The sequence below is a fragment of the Quercus lobata genome, chromosome 9, assembly GCF_001633185.2.
Source record: "Quercus lobata isolate SW786 chromosome 9, ValleyOak3.0 Primary Assembly, whole genome shotgun sequence".
NCBI lineage: Eukaryota > Viridiplantae > Streptophyta > Magnoliopsida > Fagales > Fagaceae > Quercus > Quercus lobata.
In genome coordinates, this window is record NC_044912.1 from 22,942,789 (window position 1) to 22,964,653 (window position 21,865).

The 21,865-nt window shown below is 36.6% G+C and overlaps 1 protein-coding gene across 1 annotated transcript; it reads right to left on the reverse strand.

Annotated features, from left to right (window-relative positions):
- Positions 1 to 3,765: 3,765 nt before the first annotated feature.
- On the reverse strand, positions 3,766 to 8,358 carry LOC115962058 (cinnamoyl-CoA reductase-like SNL6). The gene is made up of 5 exons (XM_031080926.1): positions 8,077 to 8,358; positions 7,361 to 7,518; positions 6,384 to 6,575; positions 4,663 to 5,003; positions 3,766 to 4,161 (listed from the first exon to the last, which is right to left on the reverse strand). The coding sequence occupies exons 1-5, from the start codon at positions 8,207 to 8,209 to the stop codon at positions 4,083 to 4,085; spliced, it is 903 nt and encodes a 300-aa protein (XP_030936786.1). The 5' UTR covers positions 8,210 to 8,358; the 3' UTR covers positions 3,766 to 4,082.
- Positions 8,359 to 21,865: the final 13,507 nt, after the last annotated feature.

Consider the following 21,865-nt stretch of genomic DNA (forward strand, 5'->3'; position numbering starts at 1 on the left):
CTTGAATATAGGTTATCACTATCCACACACATTCACTAGAGTTTATTTTTCAATCCAAATGTCATGCTTAATAAATTGAATTAGGGTTTATCACATGCACACACATTAAATTTAACATACAAATTGATTGACATATTGGATGATGTGATATGAATGTTGGTCACCATAGTCTAGAAGATCGGTTTCACCGGGCAAGGTGGGTGCCTAACACCTTCCCACCTTGTAACATAGCCTCCGAGCTTAGATCAAGGGTTAGTAGATCAAATGTTTATCCATGTAATTTTTGATTTTTAGATTGTAACTAGGAAACAAAGTCATGTACTTTATCTTAGATTGTATCTAGGATCAAAGCCATGTAATTTTCCTATGATCAATGTAAATTCAATTTCAAATTAATAAAATGAGGAATTTTTCAATTATGGTTTTCTTATTTTTCAAATAATTAAATAAGTGGCGATTCCATTGTAAAACCCTTAATCTAGAGGGGAAAATATAACTAGTCGAACCTCCATTTTGAGAGGCAACAACACGACTCCACCCATTCATGTGGGTTTGGCCTAACATTCCTATAAAAACGAGCCGAGGCGCGGTCTCTCACACCCCCCCCCCCAACCACCCGTCAGAAATCTCCACTCCACAAGATAGTTGTTGTACAGTAGATCATTATGAACTATCCAAGCCTATAAGCCTAAGTATACTTGAGTCCTCTAAGCTCCAAGTAGCAACCGACTTCACTGAGTCCTTTCTCTTTCTACATTACCAAAGAAACTCAATTGAAGCATCAAGTATAATTGAATAACCAATTTCCATACACCAAGAACTAAGCTACACAAAGCATGTCATATAGAGCAAAATGGAAAGAGGGTAAATAGCAAACAAACCACAACTAAACACCAAAAAGTGTTTAGGAAGAGGAAAACCTGAAACCCCAGGCAGAAAACCTCCCCCCACCCCCCCTGACCACCCGTCAGAAATCTCCACTACACAAGATAGTTGTTGTACAATAGATCATTATGAACTATCCAAGCCTATAAGCCTAAGTATACTTGAGTCCTCTAAGCTTCAGGTAGCAACCGACTTCACTGAGTCCTTTCTCTTTCTACCTTACCAGAGAACCTCAATTGAAGCATCAATGGAAAGACCACCAATATGAATTTGATTTTGAAAGTGACTTCTCAAGTTTCTAAGAACCTTCACTCAACTCACAGGGTCTATGTGTGGATGAGATGAAGGAATACAAAATCTTAATCAATGATTGAAAGAGATAGAAAAGAGATGATAGAGTTGTTTTTGCTCAAAACTAAAAGCTCTCTCTTTTCTTACAAGGGTTGGCCTCTTGAATATTGAACTTATGTTCTAGGGTTTGTTAAGACTCTTATCTGAAAGGCCTAGCCATGCACAGAAGTTGTGAGGGTGTGTGCTAGCATAATCACAGTGGCCAGAAATGTACAGAGGGCAGAGTACAATGACCGCTTGCAACTCACGACCTTGACATAGCTTGGCTGTTTGCGAGATGATCATCACTTGCTTAGTCATCACTCTAATCCTAAAATTTTGCCACATGTCACTCGCAAGCAAAGAAGGTCGCCTGAGGTCGTGAGATGACTCCGAATGCATCTTTCCAACTAGCAGATGAGGCTCAAGTACTTCTACCCCAAATATAATTAAGTCCTAGAAAGATACAATAAAATTGAAAATAAATACATACAAAGTTTTCACTAAATAAAGCCAATTAACATAGACTTCTCAGTTAGTAGTGCTATAACTAAATATAGACCTTCAAAACCTTGAGAAATTGTACAAGCTTATTTAGAGTCCGCCTTGAAAGAAACCAACTCTTTGGAAATGCATCTGAAGATTTTGGTGTCTACAGAAACTTGCAATGCATGGACCTAAGTTACAATAGATTTTATGGTGAAATCTCACACAATTGGAGCCGGTGCCTACAACTAACCACCTTATGGATTGTTGGGAACAGTATTACTGGTGGCATACTACTTGAAATGGGAGATTCAACTCAACTCCAATTACTTGATCTTTCTTATAATCGATTAGTTGGGAAACTTCCAAAGTAATTTGGAAAGTTGACTAGTTTGTTGAAGTTGATGTTGAATGGAAATCAACTTTCATGGGATATACCTCTAGTGCTCGGATCTTTAACAAAACTTGAGTATCTAGATCTATCTGCCAACAATCACTAACTCAATCCCCAGACATATAGGGAACCTTTTGAAGCTAAACTACTTGAATATGAGCAACAACAAGTTTAGCCAATGCATTCCAGTTGATTTGTGTAATTTAGCACACTTGTCCCAACTAGATTTGAGCTATAACTCGCTTAAGGGAGAGATATCTTTCCAAATTGGAAATTTACAAAGCTTGGAGTTACTGAACTTCTCCCACAATATCTCTATGGTTTAATTCCCACTGCTTTTGAAGAAATGCAGGACTTGTAGTATATCATATTGGATGTACACGTGAGTGGAGATTCACATTAAATAATGATGAGAATAATGAGTAGTTAATATAACATAGTTGAACTCATACCTATAGGGCTTAGGCCTTTTGAGTTAAGTGATGTCCACAGTTGAACTCATATTATATTAACTACTCAAGGAGTCTCTCCAAGGTGTTTTTCTCCCCAACAAAAACATACCCTACAATGAATTGAAAGGTCCTCTTCTCAATAGAAAATCATTTCAAGATACTACAATGGAAGCCTAAGAAGGAAATAAAGGATTGCAAACTTGTGTGGAAGAAAAACATATTCCGAAAGAGGGATATGAAGTTATTTTGTTAATCATTTTCCCTCTTTTAGGAACACTTCTACTTGTATTGGCATTCATTGGAATATTCTTCTTCATTTTACAAAGAATAAGGAACAGTCGACATGCAAACTAAACAAATAACATGCACAATTGAAAGGTCATTTCGATATCAACTTTTGATGGAAAAGCAATGTACAAGGAAATCCTTGAAACAACCAAGGGTTTTGATTCTATGTTTTGCATTGGGAAGGGAGGGCATGGAAGTATGGAACCACTTATAAAGCAAGTCTAATATCAAGAAACATAGCGGTAGTGAAGAAATTCCAATTTTGAACTTCACTTACTGGCACATATGGATATGTTGCACCAGGTAATATACAAAGGAATGAACACATTGGCATGATATTCTGTTTGTTTGCAGAGCTTGCTTATACAAAGGAAAAGGTAATTGAGAAATGCCACGTCTATAGCTTTGGAGTTTTGGCTATTGAAGAGATCAAAGGAAGACATCCGAGTGAAATGATCCCAATTCTATCAGCTTAAATTGTGGGGGAGAATTTATTGTTGAAATATTTGTTAGACATACGCCTTCCACCTCCCATAGTTCAGGTTGAGAGGCAACTGATGATCACAAAGCAGGCAATTGCATGCTTGCATGCTAATCCAGAATGTAGACCAACTATGCACATGGTTTCTGAACTATTATCAACTCCAAATCCACTTTCCTAGGGCTACAGTCTCACCAGGACAAGCAAGGATATAGTAAATGTTATATAATCTATCAAATTTACACTGCAGTAGGCGATTGCTTGTTTAAGATTATGTGATGATATATGTTTGATTGCCTTTTTGGTATGCATTATAAAGATTTCAAATGTAAAATAAAGATTAGGTACGTATTGTAGTGATGGTTTTAGTCATTTATATTCTAAGTTTCTAACTGATTTAGTTAAGGCATAAAAGAAATTAAAAAAATAAAAAAGAAGAAGAAGAAGAGTAACGGGAAAGATGTAGTTTCAATATGCTCAGTATATCCTTGTTGTGAAAATACATATTTGGATGCAAGATCAATTCCTTCCAGACCATTGACGGTAACATTCATTTTTTGACTGCAAGATTTCATTAAGGAATTTAAGCAATCCCATACCTAGAACTAACCTTTCACCCTAAAAAAATAAAAAATAAAAAAGCTAATTTTTCACCTTTTAGTAACGAAATTATACCAAAATTAAAGAAACCTCAGCATACCCAAAAAAAGAAAGAAAGAAAGAGATGGTCTCTGCTTGTTGAAGCTGCAAATCAATCTTCCTGAGGTCAACTTTCAAAATCCACCATCAATTTGTTTAGTTTCTTGTTGCTTATCCTTTGCTGGTACACTCTTGTGTCCTCCAATCTACCCAAAAAAATAATAATAATAATCAAATAAATATGTTTCTATAGTCTATACAAATATAGAGTAGAGCTTAAATGGACAAAATTATTAAGGCCGTAGCACCTAGCTAGATGCAACACATGAAAAAATTAGAGACAGGGAGAATTTAAATGGGAGTCGGATCATTTTCCTTAATTTTATTTAATTATTATTAAAATATTTTTCTTCTATTATTATTAATATATTTTTCTTCTATTGAATTATCTTTTATCAACTTCATTAGACTGCATGAATTGATTTTCAAGGCTCACATTCACTAATAATACTAAACTATATTAGTTATGGAGATTAACTAGTTGACAACTCCTGATATCTCCAAGACATCCAGGTTTTAAATCCTCAATTAACCGATATAACTATCGGGTTACCAAGCTTATTCATAACACCAATGATTGCAAAATGTCCCACTAGAAGTTACTTAGGATTTTGAAAAACTTTTGAGATCACCAAAACCGTACAAACCTTTCAGGAGAACAGTCTTCAGAGGGTGGCAATAATATGTGAGCAAGCTTAATGGCATCTTTGTTGCAACTGATGACATGGTTGAAGCAGAGATATCGGCCATAAGATGAGACATTTTCAAAGATGCAGATGTGAGAGTCCACAATGAAGTTGAGATCCACAGTAACAAATACACCATCTTCGTACATCTCAGCCGCTCCTTTCAAATATGGGTTTTTGATTGTTAGATGAGGAGGAGCCATCAGGAACCCTCCGTTTATGGACACCATGTTCACACCTCGATCCATGGCTAAGGCCCATGCTGTCTTCTCGGCTAGGGTCTTTGATAAAGCGTGCCACAACTAATCAAATGCAAAATTTTGTCAATTCAATTGCATGTGAAATCCAGTTTAAACTGCAATATGTTATTGTTTACATTGTGATTAATAAGTGCTAAAAAGTAATTGAAATTGTCGTTGAAGTGATAAATTGTTAATCAAAATGTGTGACTATAGATCCAATCCAATTTCAAAATGTCAAATAAATTGTTAATCAAAAATTGAAATTCCAAACCATTCAAGCGGTTGCATCTTTATGTCCACCCATAATAAGTCAATCACTCTTTAATAGTTTGTCATGCTGTTCTTATCTTATAGATCCAATCCAACTATAAGGCAACAGCTCTTTAATTGTTTGTCCAATCCTATACAAACTAAATCAGGATTATTATCTTCTTCTTTTTTTAAGTTGTGTTAATATAAAAATATTATAAATTTAAAATTTTTAATATTACATCTATTATAATTGTTTTTTATTATCAAATCAAGACATCAACTAACTCTTTTTTTTTATATATACAAGATTTGAACACAAATTATTTTTATCTTTTTCCTGCTAAACTCACTAATTATTTATCTGATAAAAAATATTTTACCAGTTCAATTAATTAGAACCCATGGAAATTCATAAAGTTTGCCCAATCTTATAGTTCCAACCATAAGGCAACCAATCTTTAATAATTTGTCCAATTCTATACAATCTACAACATAAAAGTCTAGGAACCTACTCCAATTCCATTTCAAATGAAATTCAGACATACATTTAAATCATCTTTTTCAATGTGAAATTATACTTTTACACAATAAGAAAAATAAAATGATAAAATGGTTATGTTAATAGATGCCTTTAGAGAAATTGTTAATAAATCATTTTAGAAAAGTTTTGACATCACTTTAATTAAAAATATAAAAAGCCATAAAGAATTTAGGAAAATGCTAGAGATACAATTTTACAACTACTAATATGATGAATGATTATTGGTAAATAAAAAAATAATGATATTGATGGGCTCAAATGAGAACCAGTAAGAAGTTGGTCATAACAACAATCTGTAAAAATGTTATAAAATAATTTGTGACTGTAGTGTTACTTAAAATTTTAATTACTTTTTCTTCTCCCATTAATATTTTAAAAAATATTTCTTAAACCAATATCTTTATAGCATATGTTAACTTTACCATTGATATAAAAATAAGTTTATTCAAACCACAAACAAACAAGTATAAAAGTTAGGAAGCAAGCACCGTAGGAAGGTTGGAAAAGTTATAAACTAATTATAATAGTAAACAAAATCTAAATTGGCATATTGAATATATTTATACACACATCATATTACACATACATCTCATGCATTTGAGTATTAATTTAAACAATTTTTTGCAGCATGGTTAATGCATTGGTACCTTGAATTTTCTACAAAGATTAATGTCACTCCAATGCCTCTCATCAATATCAGACGACATCGTATTATGGTCATCTCTCCATATAACGGCGGTAGCAGATGATGTAAAGACAACTTTGTCTATAGTGTCTGTTCTTGCACAAGCTTCCAGCACATTGTGAGCTGCCCTGACCTCAACCTCCGCCATAAATTCCTGCACCAAACACGCCCTTATTATTAATTGCATGCATGGAGCACCCACAGCTACTTAATTTTGAAGAATCATCCTTTAATTTTCATTTATTTGAATTTTCAACCCCAAATTACATGCCCAGTGCCCACCTAGCTGTCATAATACTGGACCAATTCGTACATGGTATTGGTTGGGAGTTTTAATGAAATGATGCAATTTACGTTAATTCTACATCGGATTTAATTTTAGGTGTACATATGTTAGGAAGTGACCCTAAAACTAAAAGACATTATCATTAAGTAAGATATGGCATCCTTGGGCTTGTTTGTGTTCTTGAATAAAATTGAATTTATAATCATATACAAATTCAAGAGACTATTTTAGGTCGCTAGGTCTTGGAGAATCCTCTTTTATTTGTATTATTTATCTGAAACTGATTAAGAAGAAGAAAAAAGGTCGGACAAGCCATCTTTTCTCTCCCTCTCAAGTGGGTAAGGACCGGTGAGGTGCGATTCAAGTTTAAACCATAGACATTGAGTATCAAAAGATAACAATACCATTGGATTATCACTTAAACACCGAGTTGTCTAACTTTATTTTGTTAATTATTAAAAATTATGTTATCTATCACCAAAGAAATTCGAATTTTCTGGTATAATGGTTATTCCATTAACTATCTTGATATTCTACCCTTTATCTATGGGCTTAAATCTGGGGTGAATTCACCTGAATTTCTACTAAACAAAAAAGAATCTACAATAGATATATGAAAACATGAAGAGTACTATCGGAAGTAGTAGGCATACATCATAAGTGGGCTGATCTGAAGAAGGCTCGAAGGAGTAGAATAAGCCAGAGCATCCCTTCAAGGCATCCATAATGCTATGGTAGTCCAAAGGGTCTGAATGAAAAACCCTCAATTTCTTATTATCATAATGCTCCCCTTCAAAACATTGTAATTCACCTGATTCCCATAAAACATATGGGCCAAAATAAGTCTTTGTAAACATAATTAATAGTCGGCTGTGGCATTGTGTAAACATAAGCACTACATATAATAAACTCTAAAAATAATAATATAATTGGACAGCAGACCCAATAAGGGCCAGTTGCAGTTGCACTCTATCAGTTCAACTGTCTGAAAAATTATGTGAATGTGCAAAATAAACTATAATTTCTCCCATGTTATTTGTAACGAAATGGGCAAATTGTTTGTGGATTTTTTAAGATGGTTTTCTAGAAAATACACACAAAATTCTACTCACATCGATCTAACATGTTTCTTAAAGATTATCAATGGCAACAGTGTGGATGGGTTGCTTCTAGTGATTCATACAACTATAGCTTCAAAAAAAAAAGTACCTTATTATGCAACATATTTTCCAAAAATGAAAGCTACGAAGATAGAAAAGTAGTGGAAAACGAGTCCGGTGCACAAAGAGCTAGATAAAACAATATTGATTTTGATGAAAGAAATAATTAAGTAAATAAATAGTTAAAAAGAAGAAAAGCAATAGCAAACCATGGTTTTGGACAGCGGCGTGGACTGTGTAGCCTTTATGCAAAAGCCGCTCCACAAGGGTGGAGCCTAAGCTGCCAGAAGCGTCCATTACACAAACTGTCTTTGAGTTCTGAGTGAAAGAAGCTGGAGCCATGGGAGATAGCTAGATAGATAGCCAAGGCTATAGGGGAAGATGAGGAGGAAGTGTCTTCAAGATGAAGTAAACAAATGAGATGTAGTAGTATTTATAACAGAGAAAATAACATAAAGAAAGTTTATTGAAGTAATGTACTAGTTAGTTGATGGTTGGGGAAGGTGGAAGTTGAAGAAATGAGAGAGAAGAACGTAAGGACAGAACGATTGGTAGTATTAATATTAATGGGGTTTATGAAAGAGATTGGTTTGAAAGGACTGAAGCTTGCATACTTCCATTCGCTCACTTTCGAGGGGCTAATAATTAATGGTGAGAGAGAGAGAGATGGCAATGGGTCAATGACAGTGCATATATATAGGAGGATGGGAATATGCTAGCTAAGCCAATTGATGTACAATTAAACAGATAAGGACATAAAGACTACGTTCTAAAGTCAACCTTATGGCCCTTGCAATTAATAATCGTCCAAATTTTTAAGCTAACTCTTTTGTATCTTAGAGTCTTGGATTATTAGACTAATCCCTATGCTCTCACAAAATTTTATGTATTTGATCTTCTTTTGTTATGGGGTCAAGGGAACAACAACAAAAATATTTATGTATCATTTTGACAAATCTGATTTTTTTTTTTTTAGCCAAGTAAAAAATAAGAGAGGATGGAATTTATATATATATATATATATATATAGTGGGGGGACGAGGATTCAAAATAGATAAACAAGTGGTCAAAGTTATTTCCAAGGAGCTAAAATCCGAAAAAATGATCTAGGGAGGTGATCTCACAATTTGAAGGGAGGTTGGGGTAACTTACATGATGAGGATTCTGAAGACATACTTCAAAATTCGAAGGGACGAGCACTAGTTATATAAAGGACACAAAGCTAAACCGCCAAAAAGGAAAGAAAACTGACTTGGCACAAAATACGAGAAAGATGAAGAAAGAATGACATAGAAGACATCTCCTCCGCATTAAGTGTAAGACAACCATTTCTCTGGCTGCATTAATGAGGAAGTGACCATTGACAGTAGTGGCACAGCTAAGATTTCAGTGTAAAGCTTGCTGGTATGTTCTAGATGAGACAAGAATTCTAGGAATGTGATCCCAACCCTCCAAGTGTAGAATCTAGATACATTTAAGCTGGATATATAAAGCAAGAAAAAGATCTAGAAAGGGGGAGGCAAAGAAAGAGTGCCAAAAAAAAAAGGGAGTTCATCCATTCTTGAAATATCCTCCTCAGATTAGACCCGAGGATCAACACTTGTGGTTTTCTTTAATCAGCTTTCAAACTGAACATCAATGAAATAAATACCATCTCTCTCTTAATTCAATGACATAAGCCTTCCTAATCTTTGCATTGGGTATTATAAAATAGGCTTGACTTCCCATCTCTAAAAAAATTAATTGTGATAGTAAATAGCAAGAATCATTATTTAAGACATAAAGTTGTTTTTCCACTTTTTGCCTACCATAATTGGCGCTGTCTATGGGAAAGTCTCTTTGAATATCCTTGTACAACTTCTTAACTATGTCTGGTCAAAGACGAAGCAGATTAGTGGAATTTGTTGGCTCCCAGCGCAGGGACCACTTCATTAATTTGGAGCGAAGGAGAGATCGCCATGAGGCTCACATGCATAGTCAAGAAGCATCTTCTTCTTCTTCTTCAAGGAGAATGAGGTAGCAGGAGGCTAGTCATCAATTGTTAGACAAAGAAGTGCATAGCTTGGAGAGAAAATTAGAACGGTTACATAAACATCTTCAACTCAGGACTCGAGTGAGGGATGAAAGGACTCCTCCTTCAAGCCAATACTCAAGTACTGGCAATGATGAAAGATATTAGCCTAGGAGCAGGACTCTACCTAGTGATCCATTCACATCATCGTCCCAACATACTTCAGGATTGAGGCATTATTGTAAGAAATCTAGAACCTCACCAAGGAGGGGTCAGGGGCATGATGCCATGGGTAAAGCTCTCCTTCAAATATATCACTCTCCATTTTCTTAGTGTATCGAGCAAGCTGAGCTCCCTCGTCGTTTCCACTAGCCTGCCTTCACCATTTACAATGGTAGGATTGACCATGTTGAACATATGAGTTACTTTAACCAAAGAATGGCTATTCATTCCAATAATATAGCTTTGATGTGTAAGGTTTTCCCCTAAAGCCTTGGTCCAATGGCAATAAGGTGGTTTGACATTCTTGCGGAGGGGTTGATAATTCTTTTGAGGAGTTAACCAAGCCTTTGGGGCAAGATTCTTAACCTGTAGTCGTGTCCCCAAACCTTTGGACTCTTTACTTTCAATGTCAATAAGAGAGGGAGAAACATTGAAGACTTATTCTGACTGTTACTAGGAAATTTATAATGAAATTGACGAAAATTTTGAGGACATCGCCATGCAAACTTATTAAGTGGGTCTTCCAACAAACTCTAATTTGTGGAAGTCACTTACCATGAAACCACCTCGGAATATGCACCAATTGATGGACCAGATTGAAGAGCATAAAGGGTCGAGGATAATCAAAACTTCGCTAGGGGTAAAACTAAGGTTTCCACCACTGATTGAAAGGATAGCTTAAGAGGCCAGTTTTCGTCCTCTCAACCGAGGATGGAGTATTATAATCAATCATCCCATAATGTTATGGCTCCTCAAGTGGTGAATTTGGTGTTTAAGGAGCCGATATATTAGGTGCTAGATAAGATTAAGCATGAGCCTTATTTTAGATGGCCAAACAAGATAAGGGGCAACCCCACTAAAAGAAATCAAAGCTTATATTACCAATATCACTAGGACCGAGGCCATACGACCGAGGACTACAAAACTTTGCAAGCCTTTCTAGATCAGTTGGTTAAAGCTGGTAAATTGAAGCAATTCCTGCAACAATCAAATAATTAGGTAGATCGGTCCAAGATTGGATTACATAATGATGGTGCACCCCAGGCATCTTTGGGGACAATAAATGTCATCTTTGCGATCCTAAGAGAGGAGCCTTATCCAGCTAGTGGGATAATGCTGGTGTTATCACAAATGGAAGGCCCTGAGGGAGAAGCCCCGAGTAAAAGGCCAAAAATATCGGATCAACCAATCATAGGATTTTCTGAAGATGATAAGTCAGGAACCATTCAGCCGCATGACAATGCCCTAGTGGTGACCTTGCGGATAGCAGGGTATGATGTCAAAAAGATGATGTTTTGCCAAGGCAGTGGGGTTGAAATAATGTACCCAGACCTGTTTAAAGCTCTAGGGCTCAAACTCGAAGATTTGGACCAATATGATGCCCGTTGATTGGGTTCGATGGGAACATCACTATCCCTAAGGGGAGAATCCGATTGCCCGTTTTAACTGGGGATAGAATGGTGAATGTGGATTTCATAATAGTAGGTGCCTTTTCGCCGTACACCACAATCTTGGCCAGACCGTGGTTGCATGCCATGGGGGCGATTGCATCTACGTTTCAAGTTAAGGTGAAGTATCTCACTAATAGAAGGGTGGTTGAATTAGTGGGAAGTCAATCAACAACTAGACAATGCATGGTGGCAGCGATTGATCATCACATTACTAAGTTGAGTTCTTCTAAAATGGCCCTAACGTTGTAACAATCACAGTTCGGGTTGCCAACATCCTCAGACAATTCAGTATCGTGCGAGGAGTTGGAGAGGGTCATTATTGGGGAACACATGGACAGATATTTTCAAGTCGGGACTCTACTCCCAACAAAGTACAAAGCGCAGCTAATTGATTCTTTGAAGGATAATCTTGATATCTTCGCGTGGATTGCATATGAAGCACCTGGGATTGATCTCGAATTTATTTGTCATCATCTAAATGCTAACCCTAGTGCAACACCAAAGAAACAATTACCTCGGCAGTCATCCAAAGAACACTATGAAGCCATAAAATATGAGATTCGTAAGCTTAAACAGGCTGGAGCAATCAAAGAGTTTTTCTACCCTGAATGGTTAGCCAATACGTTGGTGGTGAAGAAGAAGTTGGGAAAGTGGAGAGTATGCAACAAGGCCTGTCCAAAGGACCCATTTCCGATTCCCAGAATAGATCAATTGGTGGATGCAACATTTGGACATCCTAGGATGAGTTTTCTGGACGCTTTTCAGGGCTACCACCAAATCCCCTTGGCATTGTCAAATCAAGAAAAAATTACCTTCCTCTCTCCAATGGGAAACTACCATTATAGAGTAATGCCATTCGGACTAAAGAACACTAGGTCCACATACCAAAGAATGATGACAAGAATGTTTGAGAGTCAAAAAGCAAAAAAATGTGGAAGCCTATATTGATGATATGATAGTGAAAAGCAAAGAAGAGATCGACCATCTGTCAAGCCTCGGTGACATTTTCGCAATCTTAAGAAAACACAAGCTGCATCTAAATGCTTCAAAATGTTCTTTTGGAGTTGGGTTAGGAAAGTTTTTAGGCTATATGATAACCCATCGTGGGATTGAGGTTAATCCCAATCAGATTAAGGCTATTCATCGTTTGCATCCTCCAACCCGAAGCCTGACTGGGATGACAAAGGCTCTGAACAGGTTTATATCAAGATCTGTAGAATGATGTAGACCGTTCTTCCAACTCTTGCACAAATGGCAAGATTTTACGTGGCCTGAAGAATGTGATAGGGCCTTTGTGGAGTTGAAGGCGTATCTAGCCCATCCACTAGTCTTGTTCAGGCCAGAGAAAAAAGAGGTCTTATATGCCTATATGGCTATGGCCTGGCATGATGTGAGTTTGGTCTTGGTACGTATAGATGAAGGAGTTCAAAAACCAGTATAGTACGTCAGCAAGTCCCTCCAAGAGGCCGAGGTTAGGTATCTCCATTTGGAAAAAGCAATTCTTGTAATAATCCATGCCACCAAGAAGCTGCCTTATTAGTTTCAAGCACACACCGTGGTTGTTTTGACTCAGTTTCCCTTACAGACACTGCTACAAAAATTAGATTATATGGGAAGAGTGGCAAAATAGGGAGCCATTCTCAGAGCATTTGATGTCAAGTATATGCCTCGAACAGCCGTGAAGGGCCAAGTTCTAGCGGATTTAGTGGCAAAATTTACAAAGGAACTGAGAAACTTGGAGGAAGGGGTAAGACTTGAGGAGGCAGTATATGTGGAGATTGTAGTAGTTCAATGCACCTGGCAATTATTCGTGGATGGTGTAGCCAACTAGAAGGGATCAGGAGTAGGAATTATGATGATTTCACCAGATGGATTACTTTGGAAAAGTCACTCAGACTCAGTTTTTTGGCAACAAATAATAAGGTGGAGTATGAGGCTTTATTAGCAGGATTAATTACTGTGCAAAAACTTAGGGGTAAGACTTTAAAAGCATATTGTGATTCAAGGCTCGTAGTTGGACAAGTCCAAGGTGAGTACGAGGCAAAGGACCCGAGGATGCTTTGGTACTTAAATCGAGTTAAGATATTGTCGAGAGACTTTCATTCCTTTACACTTGAGCAAGTCCCTCAAGGCAAGAACTCCCATGCTGATTTGCTTACAACTCTGGCTACGATTAGTAGGATGGACCTGCCTTCGATCATACTCGTTGAAAGTTATGTGTCGCATGCTTATGATGAGTTGCCTCTAGTAGGAGTTAATTTTATGAGGATTGGCCCCAGCTGGTAGGACCCATTAGTCATGTTCCTGAAAGATAGGATTCTACCTGAGGACAAGGTTGAGGCGGAGATGGTTGGTAGAAAAAGCGCCAAGATTTTGGCTTTCTAAAGATCAAAAATTGTACGAACGCTCATACTCAGGACCATACTTGTTATGTGTTTATCCCAAAGCAATGGATATGTTGCTGGAAGAACTACATGAGGGAATTTGTAGTAGCCATACGGGGGGCAGGTCACTTGCCCATAGAGCTTTGACGCAAGTATATTGGTGGCTGAGCATGCAAAAAAGCATATAGGATTATGTCAAGAAATGTGACCAATGTCAAAGGTATACTCCTAAAATTCATCAGCCAGGAGGACTATTGAATCCATTAAGTAGCCCTTGGCCTTTAGCCCAATAGGGTTTGGACATCGTTGGATATTTCCCTAGAGCCACAGGGAATCGCAGGTATCTCCTTATTATTACAGACTATTTCACTAAATGGGTAGAAGCTGAACCACTAGCAAACATCCGAGATCAAGAGTTAGTTCAACAACAAGGCCTTTCAAAAGTACTGTTGTGACTTAGGAATAAAGAATAGATACTCTACTCTATCATATCCCCAGAGTAATGGGCAAGCAGATGCCACAAATAAGGTTATTGTGGATGGTTTGAAGAAGAGATTGGAAGAAGTAAAGGGAAAGTGAGTGGACGAGTTACCTCATGTTCTGTGGACCTACCGCACGATGCCTAGAAGATCTATGGGTGAGACCCCTTTTTCCATGACCTATGGATCCAAAGTAGTTATTCCTACAGAAATAGGATTCCCAACTCCAAGGTCCGACCAACCCCTTGGTGACGACAACGAGCAATTCCTAGCCCATAACCTCAATTTGACTGAGGAACTAAGGGAAGTTACTGTAGTTAGATTGGTGCAATACCAACAAAAGCTTAGGCAGGGGTTTGAAAAAATGGTAAAATTTAGGACTTTCATTCGAGGAGATCTGGTCTTGCGAAAGGTCATTGGAAGTGCAAGGAATCCCTCTTAGGGAAAATTGGGCCCTAATTAGGAAGGGCTTTATCAAGTAACTTCAGTAGCAGGAGTGGGGGCTTGTTGACTACAAGATCTGGATGGATTTGTTGTACCTCGCCCATGGAATGTGAACAATTTACGAAAGTATTATTTCTAGTTCTACGGTATTCTAAGGAATCATATACTATATGCAGTTAGTTGTATTTTTATGACTTTGGTTGTATTCCTTAGATTATTTTTTTATGTTAAACAAAACCTCGGCCAATTCAATTCCTCAGATCACCTACCTTAGGTAAATTAATACTTAGATTATTTTTTATGTTAAATAGAACATTGGCTAGGTTCGATTCCTCAAATCACCTAACTTAGGTAAATTAACACTTAGATTATATTTTATGTTAAATAGAACCTCAGCCAAGTTCGATTCCTCGAATCACCTGCCTTAGGTAAATTAACACGTAGATTATTTTTTATGTTAAACAGAACCTCGGCTAGGTTTGATTCCTCGGATCACCTGTCTTGGGTAAATTAACACTTAGATTATATTTTATGTCAAACAGAATCTCAGTCAGGTTTGATTCCTCAAATCACCTACCTTGGGTAAATTAACACTTAGATTATTTTTTATGCTAAACAGAACCTTGACCAGGTTCGATTCCTCGGATAACCTACATTGGGTAAATTAACACTTAAATTATAATTTATGCTAAACAAAACCTCAACCAGGTTCGGCTTCTCGGATCGCTTGCCTAGGGTAAATTAACACTTAGACTATGTTTAATGTTCAACATAACCATGGTTAGGTTCAGTTTCTCATATCATCTACCTTGGGTAAATTAGCACTTATGCATTACCTGAACATTTAACTATATATGAATTAGTACCAAGTTCGTTATCTGTATATGGGTATGGTAAACGAGTGGGAAATCGTAAAATATGAGTATATTTGAATAAAGCGAAGTCCTAGCAAAAGTTCTTCATTAAATAAAGTTCAGATGAGTACATAAAAAAAAAAAAAAAAAATGTAACAAGGCAAACTAGCTATTACTCTCCCGAAGCATCGGGAGTCTTCTGCTTCCTTGCTTCCTTGGAGGGTTGTGTCTCGTTAGTTGGAGTCAGAGCAGGAGGAACCACTTTAGTTGCAAAGGAACTTTCTTCCACTGGGATGTCTTGGTCACCACCTCAAAGCTTTGGGGAGAAATTGCACTGGACTTTGAGGCAGTGGTGCTGGACTTAGGTAGAGGGTTCTAAGTAGAGCTAGTCTGTATTGGAGCAATAGTGTTGGTGGGGGCTAAGTGGCTGGGTGTGCCTTAATTGCTAAGGGATAGAACACCTTTTCCAGATTCCTTAGCTCAGAAGAAGGGTCTATTTTTGTAGCATTAAGGGCCTCAACCCAGGTCCGAAGGCAAAAACTACGACATGCCACTGGGATTTGAGACTTAAGATAGGACTCAGTCTCCTTTTGCCCTTACTCATAAGCAGCTTGCTCGACCTTACTCACTTCCTCGTTCTTCTGACTTAGTTCTTTCTTCAGCTCGGAAATGGTCGTCCGAGCAATCGCAAGCTGGCTCTCTACCTCCCTTAGATGTTGGAGTTGCTCTTGGGCCTGCCTCTTTGTACTCTCCATTGAGGCCTCAATGCTCTTCCTAGCCTTGCCACATTCTAACAGTTTAAGGAGGGTCTCCTTTAACTTCTTTCCAATTTAGGTGAGAGATTTCTGCATGACATAATGTTTGGATTCTTCTTCCTTCTACTCACGAAGGGCTTGGTTAACCCATTCCTTTGCTACATGCGCTGCTTGGATGGCCAGTGCACATATAATTAGGATAGGAATTGATAAGTAAGCATATGAAAAACTGACAAGAACAAGTAGAATAAGGTCTTACTAGAGCTATGTCCCTCTTTATGGATAGGAACAGTTCGTGATTCTTCAAGTTACAAAGTTCATCCATGTCTCTAGGAAGAAGAAGCTCTTGCTCTATTGAATCAGCCACATAGCTCGCTCCCCCATTGTCAAAGTTACAGATTGAAGAATCCTTAGGGAGGGGCGAGTCGTCCAACACAAAAGAGGGGTTCCAGCTTGGAATCCAAGATCGGTGCTTGGAAACCGCTTCCGAACTCTCTCCTCCCCTCCTTTGTTGGGCTTAAGTCGACTCAACCACCTTGGTTGGCTCAAGAGGAGTATCCTCCTGGACTTCGACCTCCTCAATAGATCCTTTCCCTCCTTTTTTGTCCCTTTTCCATTTTTTCTCAACTGGTTCAGTTTGTGGAAGAGGAGGAATTGGCGTGGGGGGTTTAGGAACCACTGGAATTTCAAAGGTAGTAGTCCCAGCATAGGACTCTAACAAAAAAGTAAATCTGGCAACCTCTTTTTTATCTCCATTGCTTCAAGTACTTTTGGTTGCCTCTTGGTTGTCACTAATGAGGGCTGCAACTAGACGCGAGCAGGATGCTTCCTCCTTAGTCTTGTCTGTACGGTAGAAAACCTTTAAATCTTCATCTCGAACGAGGCTTTCAGTACTTTCTTCTAAAGTATTATCCTCAAATTCTGTCTCAGCTTCTTGGTCTGAAGATGTAATTTCTTCAACAATTGGTTGAGGGTCCTTGAATGTAGGAAGCTCAACTAATTGCATTCCTGTTAGAGGAGGTTTATTAATGAATCCCTCAACCACCACATCAACTCAAGCAAGATGAGAATATCGGGCCTTGATCACGTGCTTGGACACTTGGAAGTGGTTGGAGATAGGTTTGAAGCCCAAAATAATGTGAGCCGCATGAAGTTAACCGTCCTAGTGTAAGAAGATCTCGAACCTCAAATCTCGATTCAGTAAGTCAAAGTTCACCAAACTTCGTCTCTTGGCAATGGCTTTTTTCTCTGAAGAATATAAATTTAGAATTCATGTTAGTCTTTAGGCCAAATAAAATCAAGTTTTAATATTTTTTTTTTTAAAAATGGCTTGCATGTAAGTAAACTGTTTGTGGTATTTCCTAAGTTATCACAAAGTCTTTTGAGTATCCCTAAGCCATCCCACCTGGAGTTCCATCCATGGTAGGCCAATGGAGTCCGTCATGCCATTCCCCTGAAACGATGAGAAAGTCCTTGTCCATACCCTTGTTCATCTTGAGGAGGTAAGAAATTAACCTAACAATAGGAATCCTAGCTTTTACGTAGTACCTGCGTCACTACTCATTTGACAAATATACACCCAGTTTACGCCATGATGGGTGAGGTATTTACCTAAACCTTTCATTCATTGCATCTACATTACCTAATATCCTAAATATGTTTGGGGCGCATTGGGTAGGGCAAAGTCTAAAAAGATTTAAAAAATCCCTAGTGACTCTACTCATAGGAATCCTCATGCCCCTTTCAATGAAGGCTATCATGGGAATTACAACAGCTTCGGTAGATCTTTTTTCATGCCATTCACCTAAATTACAATGTTGTATTGACACATTGCTAGGAATCCTATGGTATCTCTTAAACTCTTCTCGATGTTCGGGAGTATCAACCAAACTAAAAAATTTGCCAATTTAGGAAAAAAGAAAAATATACTAGTATGAAAGAATAAGGGAAGAATCCTTTTAATAAAAATGCACACTTACGAATTTGGGGAAGAAGGGCTTCTTAGGCAAAGTTACCAGGAGTAAGGAGCATATTCATATTCTTTTTTGCTTCTAGGGAAATGAAATGGAGATAAGAATCCCTCATTTCCCTATATATAGGACATAAAAAAGGAGCGGTAACTCTCCTGCCTCTTTAGTGGGGAATTGAGAGCCATTCAATTGCGATCTCACCGTGGAATGTGGGGGACAGGGAGCCACCTATTACATTTATTACGGAGTTGCAGATTCCAAAGCGTCAGTAGCGTGTTATAGTCAATTGAAAGGATGCACTCATGTGGGAATCTCTTGCAAGCGTGTTACAACAGAAAACCTTTATTAACCAAAACCTCACTTTTCTAAGTCAAGGATGAAAAATGAGGTTCTGGGGGCTATTGTTAGGGGACGAGGATCCAAAACAGGTAAACAGGTAGTCAAAGTTATTTTAGAGGAGCTAAAATCCGAAAAAATGATCTAGGGAGGTGATCTCACGATTTGAAGGGAGATTGGGGTAACTTACATGATGAGGATTCCGAGGACATACTTCGAACCTTGGAGGGACGACCACTAGTTATATAAAGGACACATAGCTAAACCACCATAAAGGAAAGAAAACCGACTTGGCACAGAATACGAAAAAGATGAAGAAAGAAGGATATAGAAGTCATCCCCTCCAAATTAAATACAAGACAACTACTTCTATGGCCACATTAATAAGGAAGTGACTATGAACAGTGGTGGCATAGCTAAGATTTCAGTGTAGAGCTTGCTAATATGTTCCAAATCATACAAGAATTCTAGGAATGTGATCCCAACCCTCCAAGTGTAAAATCCAGATACATTAAAGCTGGATATATAAAGCAAGAAAAAGATCTGGAGTGGGGGAGACAAAGAAAGAGTGCAAAAAAAAAAAAAAAAGGGAGTTCATCCATTCTTGAAATATTCTCCTTGGATTAGACCCAAGGATCAACACTTGTGTTTTTCTTTAAACAGCTTACAAACTGAACATCAATGAAATAAATACCATCTCTCTCTTAATTCAATGACATAAGCCTTCCTAATCTTTGCATTGGGTATTATAAAATAGACTTGACTTCCCATCTCCAAAGAAATTAATTATGATAGTAAATAGCAAGAATCATCATTTAAGACATAAAGTTTTTTTTTTCGCTTTTTGCCCACCCCCACACACACACACATATATATATACACATCAATATTTGGGACTTGCCGAGTAAGGGACATAATCCTTCAGGAGTATTTATTATTATTATTATTATTATTATTATTAAAAAAGGCTTTTTAGATAGCAATAAGTACAATATTGATTATGGATTTTTTTTTATTTAATTATTTTTTGTGTAAGCAGCATTTTGGATAAAATTTGCATTTTTAATGATAAAATGCCGTGCATTGACAAATCACAAATGAGTGGATGAGGAATATGCTAGCTATACTAATGAAGTAAAAGCCTATAACAATATATGTCATATTTTAGAGTGATGTAAATGGAAAATATCAATTTGTAGACATCATAAATAATTGACATGTCATAATGAGTCTCCTTAAATATACTCTTAATTAAACTACATTTATACATACTTGACATTTATACAGTTTATTTCTTAATATTTGTTTTTTATTAAAGTGTAAATGGGTTTTATTAAATTAATCCAATTATCTAATCTTTCTTAATAAAAAATGACACTATATATGTTAAGTTTTATTTTTTATTTTTCCTCTTTAACCAAAAGAAGTAAAAATTATGTTTCTCCCTATAAACATGTAAAAAAATATATATTGCATTACTAAATGTTATATATGATAAAAACATGTTTAAATTTAACGGTATTACAATAAAGAAAGAATCCCAAAAGTCAATTTTAAAATATATAGCTTTTTCATTACAAGGTTTTGAAATTGTATATATATTTTAAAAAAAAATTTAATGTATCAATATTGCATTATCATAACATCTAGATATTACCAAATTTTTGGATAAACATGACACAAAATTTAATACTATCGATATTAATTGTATTTTTCACTCAAAAAATTAAGGGTGGATGCCTTTTAGGATTTCCCATCACCCGCTATGACACAAAATAAAATATTATTGATATTAAATGTATCACAAACTCACATAAGGAAGCCAAAATCTTCTTTAAAAAAATAAAGAAGCCAAAAGTGGGTTTTTTTTATTATATAAAAATAAAGTAAAAAAAAAAAACATTTTTTTTTCAATAGGTTTGGCTCCCCACGCATTAAAAATCCTCTCATTACCTCTCATTTTTAGTTAGATAGAAGACATGTGGCATATAAAGAATCTAACAATAAGAATCATGCCACATCACAAAATAATTTATTTCCCTTTACCCACGACCTTTTGTAATCTCTTACAAACCCACCAACCCATATCATACACCACCACCACCAGCGACATATGACAAGGAGTCATTGGAAGTGAAACTAAGGCCAGAAAAATAATTAGAGTTTAAGAAGCGTCATCGTCATTGTTAAAATTGTAGCCATCTCTAATTTATTAGATATGTTCTTTTTTTACCCTTATTATATTATCACCCCTCAAAACACTCATCTCTCTTTTATTGCCATGTCTCCAATTTCTCTCTCATCTCATTTCTATGTTATGCTGCTTTATTTGTCAGTGGAAAACGTTCTTTAAAGATTGTTTTCCGAGTTTTTCAATATTTGGTAGCATTAAAAAATGTGGGTCAAAGGAAAACTAAAAATTGGTCAATAGAAAACAACCTCATTCTCATGTTGGGCTTCACTAGTAAGCACCCCCCCCCCCTCTCTCTCTTTCTCTCTCTCCCTTCCATCTCTATCTCTCTTCCCTTCATAAGCCTCTCGCCCCCTCCCACTTTCACTCTCTTAAAGCCCTAAATCCTCTTTGACAATTATAGGAATCTGGTTACTCAAAAATCACAATAAGTTTACTTGCAATTATTTTGATTTCTTTTGCAAATTTGCTATCATTTTTCTACAAAATTAGTGAATCTAAGGTTTGGAATTATGTGTGATTTAAAAAAAAAAAAAAAAAAAATTTCATTTTCTTTGATTGAAAAGTAAGGACGTCATTGAATTAGTGGGGTTTGGGTTCTTTATTACGTGTGTTGGATATTTGGGTTCTTTATCTATATTTGAATGAGTTAGAAGCTGCGAAGTGGCTGGTTGGGAATTATCTGTACTTGTTGCAGATTTGGGAATTAAAACACTCATAACCATTTTGAGTATTATTACAGAAATAATATACATGATTTTGAATTGCACAAAAAAAAAAATGATACTACTTTTCTTTTCCTTTTTTTTTTTTTAGAACTTTGATACTACTTCTTTGAGTGTACCAAATACCGACAAATGTTTTCCTATTTGTTATTAAACACACAAAAATGAGATAAATT

What these genes read in the sequence shown, in the direction of transcription:
- LOC115962058 (XM_031080926.1), bottom strand. Translation starts at nt 8,209, where the DNA reads ATGGCTCCAGCTTCTTTCACTCAGAACTCAAAGACAGTTTGTGTAATG. An exon ending in CGCCGCTGTCCAAAACCATG is followed by an intron (nt 7,519 to 8,076) that starts GTTTGCTATTGC and finishes TATGGGAATCAG; the next exon opens with GTGAATTACAATGTTTTGAA. An exon ending in GAAGACTGTTCTCCTGAAAG is followed by an intron (nt 4,162 to 4,662) that starts GTTTGTACGGTT and finishes TTTTTTGGGTAG; the next exon opens with ATTGGAGGACACAAGAGTGT.